The sequence below is a fragment of the Corythoichthys intestinalis genome, chromosome 13 (genome assembly GCF_030265065.1).
Source record: "Corythoichthys intestinalis isolate RoL2023-P3 chromosome 13, ASM3026506v1, whole genome shotgun sequence".
Classification (NCBI taxonomy): domain Eukaryota; kingdom Metazoa; phylum Chordata; class Actinopteri; order Syngnathiformes; family Syngnathidae; genus Corythoichthys; species Corythoichthys intestinalis.
Window position 1 is genome coordinate 39089528 of NC_080407.1, and position 10850 is coordinate 39100377.

A 10850-nucleotide genomic window follows, 5' to 3' on the forward strand; every position below is an offset into this window, starting at 1 on the left:
AAGAAGCATTTCAAGATCCTGGAGTGACCTAGCCAGTCCCCAGATCTCAAGCCCATAGAAAATCTGTGGAGGGAGTTGAAAGTCCGTGTTGTCCAACGACAGCCCCAAAACATCACTGCTCGAGAGGAGCTCTGCATGGAGGAATGGGCCAAAATACCAGCAACAGTGTGTGAAAAACTTGTGAAGTTACAGAAAACGTTGGGCCTCCATTATTGCCAACAAAGGGTACATAACAAAGTATTGAGATAAACTTTTGGTATCGACCAAATACTTATTTTCCACCATGATTTGCAAATAATTTTTTAAAAAATCAAACAATGTGATTTTCTGTTTTTTTTTTTTTTTCCACATTCTGTCTCACATGGTTGAGGTTTAGCCATGTTGACAATTACAGGCCTCTCTTAATATTTTCAAGTAGGAGAACTTGCACAATTAGTGGTTGACTAAATACTTATTTGCCCCACTGTACTTATTGTGCTTTGGAGTGGGGGGTGGGGGGTTCTTGCTTGGAACCCATCATTTTGCAGTGTGCGTTTTATTGTCTGGGATGACACCTGAATACCTTCCTATGACATGTCCCGTCGTAGTTCCTCAGTTATCACCGGTTTCTCCTTTCGCTTCAGGTATCGCACAGCAGTTGCAGACAGTATTTTTACCGCGCGTTTCCACCGTCCCTGTAGCTCTAAACTTGCGGACTTTGCTCCCAATTGTATCTCTTGAAATTTTTAATCCTTTTTCTATCTTTATATATCCATATCCTTGCTTATGAAGTGAAATGACCTCCTCACTGAACTTTTTTTTTTTACCATTCCATGGGCTTCGCCATGTTGTAAAGATGTCATTACCTGCCAAGAAAAGCTATGTGTCACAGTCCTTTTAAATTTGCTTAATTGTTGCTCATTAGGGTTCCGTTCACAGCTAAAGATGTTTTCATCAGCTGTTTGACAATACCTTAAAGTGTGACACGAAAAAGCATGTTTATTTCATAATACACGCGGTATTTTATGCTCCTAAATGATATGGACCGCTTGGATGTATGTGGAAGCGATCGCTATATTTATTTAGTTTTTTGAATCCCGCGCCATGAAAATTAGTGACTTCCGGCAACGGTCTCGAGTTAAGAGTGACGTGTACGGAGGAAGGAGTCCTCTTCACTATACAGCCGTACAGTTGTACGAGAAGGACTAAGGATTCAGCTGATTTTGCAGATTAATGCTTTTATTTTTCGCATCACGCCAGCCAAACGGCTGCAGAAAAATCTTGCTGTAAGAGGGAGAGGCGTGTGTGCCTTTTTGGTGTTTCAAAAGGTTCCCATTCACTGGTGGATATTGGCCAAAACAAGCCCTACTACTGTGGCACCATTAGACTTACCAGGAAGTGAGTAAACATTGTGTTTTGTATCATGTCAAATACTGTGATCATTTTAATATGTAGGTGGCTTGCATTTTGTGGCTGACATGCTCCTTGCCCCCTCGGCGGCTTGTCGCACATCCCCCCGCCGGGAGAGAACTATACTCGGCTTATTCCCCTCTTCATGCGCCCGGTGTTCTGTCAAATTTTCCGACTGATCAGAAATTGCAACTTTGAGTTAAAAATAGCCACAAATACAAATTACAAAGTAAACACTACAAACTTTCTTTAAATAAAGGACTACTTACTACTTACTACTTACTTACTTACTACTTTGATCATGGATGTGCATGTAAAAAGATCTCCTCATGCACATTAGCTGCACGTTAGCTGCACAACAACTGCAGCCGCCCTCCTCCACGGAACAAGCTTTAAATTGCTCTTCCCTGGGCAGTTTGCCGATCAGTGAAGACAATCGACAACCCAGTCGTCATGTGAAATGATCCGGGCTAGTTATGTGTGATTTTCCGCTTCGAAGACTTTGAAACATCACTCGGTTCGGGTTAGCATGTCGGCTAGTTGTCAGGCCTCTTGGTTTGTTTACATTCTCCGAAGCCGGGGAAGGGAAATGACATTAGCCGATTTAGGTGGCATAAAATATCGATCGGGAGGTGCGATGGTAAAGGTGAAGTCGACAGTTTTGACCATTATGGAGTAATTTTGCCATGTCGTTCTGAATAAGTGCATTTTTATCATATTCCATTTAGCACAAGACTGTTATTTGTCATGACCATGCCATTTATTTAGCAATTGCGGAAAAATACTTGGATAAAAATAATATCCTGTAAAGGTATTGGAGTAGAGAGACTGAAACAATGGCATTTTACGGCTCTCTTCGTCGCGTTTTCCTCGTTGTGAATAATTCCCCATCAATGGGCTGCATACTAAATCAGATGAAATCGTGACTCCGCTGACGTCATCCACCTGTTAGGGACGCTAGAGCCCTATAATGGTAGGCGTGGCTAACCAGCAGATTAAAAGACTTAATTTTTCTTCATCTACGCTTTGCTAAATTGTTGTATATAGAGCCTACCCACGTACCACGTGCTCGCTGTATGGTTCCGCCCACTTGTCCGTCATTTTGACTCTGTATTAGCATTGTTTTCAATTGATGGCGGAATTTAAAATGCATTTCATGGAAGACCCGGTGCTTTCTGATGCCGCAAACTCACTGGATCTGTTGCATAAAAGGCGTTATGAGGAAAAGCTTCGTTCTATACAGTCGCCAGATCCATATTTGATGCCCAAATCGATGTTTTTCGACCCACTGTCTTCGCCCTGTCTGCCTGACATCTGCTACGCTGATATTTACAATTATCTTGTCCACACAAAATCATCCTATTCTCACGAAAATTTGAAAAACTTCAAGAGCTTGGAGGCTTATAAATACTTCGTTGCTGGTTGGGTGAAACAGGTCCTCGTCCACGAAAATTCGGCAGGAATCTATCTTGTGCTTGGAAAGGTGAGTTATGAAATTTTCAATTCAAATTCTTTTGTTATTGCTAACATCCACTGTCAAGTCTAATGTATTTCATGTCGTTTGTCAATGGAGTTAAGGCTTTTAATGTTTATATGGTTTAGCGATAGCACTCACTACATACATACGTGTATGTTGTCGGCGATTAGCCTAGCAATGATCTTAATTGTGGTTATTTGTCAGCCCCGTAGACGAGGCCAGTTTCTTTCACTTGGTACCAGCTAAATATTATTCAAAAAATAACGATGGTGGAAGAAAGGGAAGTCACAAACATCTTGAATTTGAAACTATGTCGTACTACGTCGTATGTTGTCGGCGATTAGCCTAGCAATGATCTTAATTGTGGTTATTTATCAGCCCCGTAGACGAGGCCAGTTTCTTTCACTTGGTACCAGCTAAATATTATTCAAAAAATAACGATAGTGGAAGAAAGGGAAGTCACAAACATCTTGAATTTGAAACTATGTCGTACTACGTCGTATGTTGTCGGCGATTAGCCTAGCAATGATCTTAATTGTGGTTGTCAGGCCAAAACCCTCTAAATATATATTAAATGCATCTTACCGGATATAAAATGACTACTACATAGTCTGTGGTGATTTTTTGGTGCCCAGTTTTCACGTCGAATTGCAGCCGTCCATTTCGCTCTCCTCTTTGGATCCCTCGGAATATGGTAAAACTTCAAGTCTCTCCTTCCATCTTCTCTGTTAGTGCAACCAACAGCCACACACGCCTTCACCATTTTGATTATTAATGTTAAGGAGCAGAAAAACACGCCGTAAATAGGAGAAATGTACGTAGCCATAACAGGTTAACACTATGTTTTGACGGACAAGTGGGCGGAACCATACAGCGAGCACGTGGTACGTGGGTAGGCTCTATAGTCGAATCGTCTCAAAATATGATTCTAATTCACACAATAATCCTATTTAAGACTTTTTTTTTTCCTGTCGTACGCACTTTAAGGAAACCTTTGTTCTTAACTCATTTGCTCCCAAAAACGTATAAATACGTTCTATTTTTAGTTGTTTCAGTGTCCCAAAAACGTATTTATACGTCTTTTACGTTTACTTTGACAAGAGGCATCTCTAGGTTCTGTTGCACCTAAACTGCAATGCACAATGCTCAAAACTAATTTTAAAGCATAAAACTGGCGACTGGAGGGCAGTAGCGCATTTTGTAAGAACTCATCTCGGGCCAAGAAAGGAAGTGAAGAAAAATAGTTAGGAATTGGAAGTTGGACGGATCTTGTAAAGACGCATGAGAAAAATGTGGGGAACGATCGGGGGGGGGGGGGGGGGGGGGCAAACAACACTGGAGGAGTGTTTTGAAAAGAAAACGCAACCATCGTCAAAGAATGATTAAAAAAAAAATCTATCTTGATGAGACAGACTGTGACGGCCACAACAGCATCAGGTTCCACACGTGTTCTGCGGAGCTCATGTTGCGTTACTCCTGAGCCCGAGGTTGAACCCAACGAGGAAGATGATAAAAAAAGTGAGACCGATCTTATTTTGGACTCATCAGATTACTGGGAGCCACCTCATTCAACCGGGAGCAGCCGAGAGCCTTCCCCGTTGTTATGTGCGCAAATAGTTCAACAGTTCAATAGTTTAGTTATGTGTAAATAAATTGTTACTTTGCGACCAAAAGCTCTATTTTTCTTTTTGTTTATGTTATTTTGTAGAACGAAAACATTATTTAGATGTTTGGGATGTCACAAAAGCGAAATATAGCTGTGAAGTCAAAGTTATGTTCGAAATGCTTGCTTTGCTATGCTTTTACAAAAAGCTCATTTTCTGTTTTTTTTCATCAGAAATTGGAAAATTGCTCAGACTAAGCTATTTTCTAATGCTGATTTCTAAAGAATGAAAAAAGATGTGAACTAACTTTATTTTCTGCTGAAAGAACAGAGTCTAATCTTTTTTTTGGTGGGTTCCATGTTTATATTGCAATAGAACAGAATTTTCTGTAGGCCTTGCGAAATCAGTCAAAATCCAGTAAAAGGGCGAGCGATGGGCCTTGCTCCGGTGAAAATGGCTGGGAGTGAATAAGAGTGGTGGACTTGAAGGGTTGAATAATTTTGTCAATGAGGTAATCACAGAAAGGCCATTAATTGGAATATTCCCCAAGTTTTTTTTGTTATTTCAGCTGTATTTGTCTATTATTTGATGTGATGATAAACAAAATGAAAAGTGAATGTCAAACTTGCAAAAACACTTATTCACTGGGGGGGTTGAATAATTTTGAGCACACTCTGCGAACACAGAGGAGTACAGTACAATAGTATTTGTGTAAAGCGTCAGTAAATTTCAACGCACGCTAATTGGTCCCGTGAAAAATAATGAAAACCAGACATTTTCATGAATTTATAAAACCCCGCTGGGCGCCCCGGTTAGGATATAAAAAGCGGACATGTCCAGGCAAAAGACGACGTTTGGTTCAAACCTGTGCGATATGACAAAAATTGTTATTGCAATAAAAACATTTCTTATCAGTTGAAATCGATAATTATTGCGATATTTTTTTCTTTCAAATATGAAGTCTGATTTCAGGGTTTCCCCTACATATATCAGATTGTGGCGCAGCGCCACACTAAAATAAAAGCCGCTACTCCCTGCAAATGAGATGTTTGTTTTTTTAGGCTGTTTCAAACTAGTGGCAGCCTAGTGTGAAGGGTTCAGCAGCAACCTATTCATTGTGTATTGTAATGTCCGTAACAATGCACGGCCCCCTTAAGACTGGGGAGCTGTGACGTAGGGGCAAGTGAGTTGGGAGAATGGCCGAGATAGCGATCGCATGTCGCGGCAGCCCGCTGTTATTTTGTTATTGTTTTTCTTTATCATTGTTGCCACAAGTGGGTAAGCCAATACCGACTCCTCTCCTTCTTCCCCCAATCCGGGGCATTACAGTATTTTGGATCGGACTTTTTGGCGAGAGTGATGGGTTTCAACCCTTTTGGCTTGTCATCGAGCTCATTCCAAATTAGGGCCAAATGAAAGGAAAAAAAGGACTATGACATGTAAGTCGTACTTTTGCTACCCTATCACGAAGGATAACGTAGCTGTAATTAGCTACGCATTTTACGTACAGTACATCTACTGTAGCTGAGAGCTACGACATTAGCCTGGCTAATGAAATATTTCAAATAGATCTTTGTTATGGCTCTTTTTTGGGGGAAAAAAATCTCATTTGTCATGATATGACACAATTTCACTATGGTCGACATGGTGAGGCTGTCCGACTCTAATGCAGCCCACCACTACAGCTTCAAGAAATCCTAAGGGAAACCCTGGATTTATTTTATTCATTATTTATACTTTATTTAGGGACATTGTTGAATCACTTCCTTTTCAGCAGAGGAAGGTAGAGTAGACAAACATTTCAATCAAGTAAAAGTAGCGTTCAAAATAATATGAATTAAGTAAAAGTAGTAATGGGGTGGCATGGCTCAGTGGTAGAGTAGTTGTCCCCCAACCCAGAGGTTGTGGGTTCGATTATCCGCCCTGATGAATTCGTCCTTGAGCAAGATACTGAACTCCACATTGCCCCTGGTGCTGTGTCACCAGTAGGTGGGTGGCGAGATAGTGTAAAGCGCTTTGAGGGCCTTGAAAGGTGGAAAAGCGCTATACAAGTATAACACCATTTCCCATTAACACCATGTAAAAAGAATACTCAAGTCATGATTAAAATTGGGGAAAAAATAGCAGTTACAAACGATGAATAACAAAAATCAATAAATAATAAGAAATAAAATAAATAAAGTTGCCACTGCTTGTGCCTGAAGGATGAAGGCGTGTCAATGCACGTTGACTAATAGCCAATCGGTGCATCGTTGTCATGGGAAAGACAGCCCAGAATGCATCTGGTACGCGCGCGTATATCCCCTCTCGCTCTCTCAGCCAGTCTACCTTCATGGTCTACCAGCTGCAAATAGGATATATTATTTGTCTTCTTGTGTCTTGCAGGTTTCAGCAAATATCTTGGTCCCGAGTGGCAGGTGTCTGAGTCTCCTGGCGTGAAAGAGGAAGTGGAGCACCCACATATGAAACGGGAAGAGCCAGAGCACCCTCAACAGCAAAAAAGAGAAATGCAACTTCCAATCAAAAAGGAGGAAGTAGAGCTGCCATACGTTAAAGAGGAGGACGATGTCACCATGTCGATTGGTGAGCCCTTGAAGAGTGAGAATGGTCCGAGTGAGGCCAGCAGAGGGACGGAGCCTCCAAGCAGCAGCTCAGCAGAAGCATTGCGAGCACACATTTTCATTGCACCATCAGATGGAAATGGCGCCACGTCACACTCACCTGACAAAGATGATTTTCATAAGAAATCTAACTGTGAGGGCAAACTCTGCAAATGCTCTTGCAGTGGGAAAACCTTTACTTCTAAGTAAACTTGTCGTACGCATATGAGGAGGCACACTGACGAAAAACCTTTTTCCTGCTCAGATTGTGGTCAAGGATTCCGTTATAAGAGTGGCTTAAAAGTACACACAAGAACCCACACTGGTGAAAAACCTTTTTCCTGCTCAGTTTGTGGTCAAAAATTCACTCAGAAGAACAACTTGGACAGACACACAAGAACCCACACTGGTATGCGCGCATATGTAAACTAGGCATGTGCCGGTTACCGGTTTCACGGTTTACCGTGGTGTGAAAACGTCGCGGTTTCAAAACCACTAAAATTTTCCGTCAGACCGTAGTACGGTATTCGCTATTTTTCTTGTGTCAAAAATGCGGCTTGGCGCAGCAGCCCTCACCCCCTCCCGTTTGTTGCTGTGTGTGAAAGTGACGCTATGGGTTAGAGAGCCAGCTAACCCAAAAACAAATACTCCAAACATAAGGCGTACTTTTCTTCAATTTATTGAGCTCTCAAATCGTGGTAAGTGTAATATACAAAATGTTGTACAATTAGATTTTTCCATGTGAGTAGCTTCAACAGATTAGCACCATGGAAAAAGTTCGCCAAAAACGAAACACACATTTTCCTTTCAAATTCAATATACAAACTAACTAAAAGCTTACAAAGATGAATGTTAGCCTAGGCTTAGCTGAGAGAGCAACCTCGTTGAGTGTTACAGCCGCAGAGTGAGAAAACAAGCTTGATTCGCTTGAATGAAGGGGAAAAAGATAATCTTGCCCTAAGCACTAATCCACGTTCGCTGGATCAATGCGAGGTCTCACTCCCAATGTTTTTTTTTTTGTTTTTTTTTTTGTTTTTTGTTTTTTTGTTGTTTTTTTTTTATAGATGAACCCTTTCCACAACAATATTGACGTTTTAACTAACTTATACATTTTAACTAACTTATGAATTCTTTGTTCTTTTTAACACAAAGGCATGACATCATGTAGACGAGAGTTGACACAGTGGCTGAAAATGGCGAAACTTCACTTAAGCTTTTCCACCCTGAAAAAATACAGTCATGCAGTATAAATGAAAAAAAAAATTTATTCAGAAGTGTTTTTCTTTTTCATAGAAATTATTTTGTTCTTGCTCTAATCTTGAGCAACTTGAGCTGTGGCTGTGAGTTATATTTAGTTTAATTTTATTTAAAATATTTCTTTTATTGATAATTTATTTATTTTAACAATATATTCATGTTCCAATTTGAAACTATGGTCTGAAAAAAAAATCCTGTTCAATGGCAATCGAAAAATGTATTTTTTTTAACCCATACATCTCAAAATTTTTTGGGAGCTATAATTGCAATACCGTGATACCGTGGTATTTTTGCTCACGGTTATCGTACCGTCAAAATATACCGGCACATGCCTAATGTACACTCTCGCTCTCTCAGCCAGTCTACCTTCATGGACTACCAGCTGCATAGAAGTTCTATAAGATGTATTATTTGTCGTCTTGTGTCTTGCAGGTTTCAGCAAATATCTTGGTCTCGAATGGCAGGAGTCGGAGTCTCCTGGCGTGAAAGAGGAAGTGGAGCACCCACATATGAAACAGGAAGAGCCAGAGCACCCTCAACAGCAAAAAAGAGAAGTGCAACTTCCAATCAAAAAGGAGGAAGTAGAGCTGCCATACGTTAAAGAGGAGGACGATATCACCATGTCGACTGGTGAGCCCTTGAAGAGTGAGGCCAGCAGAGGGACGGAGCCTCCACGCAGCAGCTCAGCAGATGGATTGCAAGCACACATTTTCATTGCACCATCAGATGGAAATGGCAACACGTCACACTCACCTTACAAAGATGATTTTCATAAGAAATCTCACTCTGAGGACAAACTCTGCAAATGCGCTATCTGTGGGAAAACCTTTACTTCTAAGCAAACTTGTTGTACATATATGAGGAGCCATACTGGTGAAAAACCTTTTGTCTGCTCAGTTTGTGGTCAAAAATTCACTCAGAAGAACAACTTGGACAGACACACAAGAACCCATGCTGGCGAAAAACCTTTTTCCTGCTCAGTTTGTGGCCAAAGATTCAGTCAAAAGGGTAGCTTAAACGAACACATAAGAACCCACACTGGCGAAAAACCTTTTTCCTGCTCAATTTGTGGTCAAAGATTCAGTCAAAAGAGCACCTTCAACACACACTTGAGAACCCATACTGGCGAAAAACCTTTTTCCTGCTCAGTGTGTGGTAAAAAATTCACACACAAGAGCAGCTTAAACACACACTCAAGAACACACACTGGCGAAAAACCTTTTTCCTGCTCAGTTTGTGGCCAAAGATTCAGTCGAAAAGGTGGCTTAAACGAACACACAAGAACCCACACTGGTGAAAAAGCTTTTTCCTGCTCAGTTTGTGGTAAAAAATTCACTTGGAAGAGCAACTTAAGCGCACACTCGAAAACCCACACAGGCGAAAAACCTTTTTCCTGCTCAGTTTGCGGTCAAAGATTCGCCCTGAAGGAATACTTAACAAAACACACAAGAATCCATACTGGTGAAAAACCTTTTTCCTGCTCAGTTTGTGGTCAAAGATTCAGTCACAAGAGCGAAGTTAACACACACACTAAAATCCACACTGGTGAAAAAGCTTTATCCTGCTCAGTTTGTGGTTAGAAAAAAAAAATCAGTCACTAGAACACCTTAAACACACAAGAATCCACACTGGTGAAAAATCGTTTTCCTGCTCAGTTTGTGGTCAAGGATTCATTGGAAGGATCGGATGAAGAGACACGTGGTATGAGAAGCAGTGGCCAATGACTGTTTTGTCTGTCTTCAATGATTGCTACATCAGATTTTGCTCGCAGAACGATTGTATTCTGTAAAGCTTCCTCAAATCCTGTTGAAAACTGATACTTTTGGTGCCTTGCGTGTGCTTTGTCCTATTCTTGTATGATGTGCATCCACACTATTGCCAGAAGTATTGTCTCACCTGATTTAAATCTCGAGTGAAGCACTAGAGCAACAAGTTCTTTAACACACGACAATAATCATAATAATAAATCCTGTCGTACGTTGTTGCCAAAGAAGTAATCCTTCTTTCGTCCGAGTCCGTCTGCTTTGCTTTTTCTGGGCAATTATAACAAGTGATCGAACTGGAGGGCAGTCCGCCAGTTTTCTGATTGGTTAGCTTTGTGGCACATTTGCTAAATGTGTGCTAAACTGATAGCGCAGAGAAAGCGTTGATTGACAGATTGCGCGGTGGGGGGAATTGAGCGTGTAAAACTAACACGCAAACATAATTATGGAGCACAGAGTAGATTTTCTTTTGCTCAATATTGTTTCCTGTGCTCCAATTCTATTATTGCTAGCTTACTGCTACAGGAAGCCTCAGGATTGCCATTTTTGTAAATATTTTTGTTTTTATCTTGCATGAGAGAATTTGCAATATTGCTTTAGCCTTTTAAGGTGTTTACTGAGCTATACATACATTTTAAATATAACTCCGAGCATTCGACGTAGCATTAGCTTTACCTGCGGGAGTATCCTCTTAAACTCTCCCTCTCAGTTGTTAAAGGGCAACTGAAGACCTTTCCGGATTTTGGTGTAATTTTATGAA

General features: G+C 40.8%; 1 protein-coding gene across 3 annotated transcripts in view; it reads left to right on the forward strand.

The window, feature by feature from the left end:
• Window positions 1-10533, forward strand: part of LOC130927685 (oocyte zinc finger protein XlCOF6.1-like) — a 28115-nt gene extending 17582 nt beyond the window's left edge. For 2 of the 3 annotated variants that reach the window (XM_057853649.1, XM_057853648.1), the window contains one exon: window positions 6856-7296. In XM_057853649.1, coding sequence (XP_057709632.1) covers window positions 6856-7280 — 425 coding nt within the window. In that variant the 3' untranslated portion in view covers window positions 7281-7296. Of the gene's footprint in view, window positions 1-6789; window positions 7480-8759 lie in introns of those variants that run through there. The other variant, XM_057853647.1, reaches the window with a different exon arrangement.
• The last annotated feature ends 317 nt before the right edge of the window (window positions 10534-10850 follow it).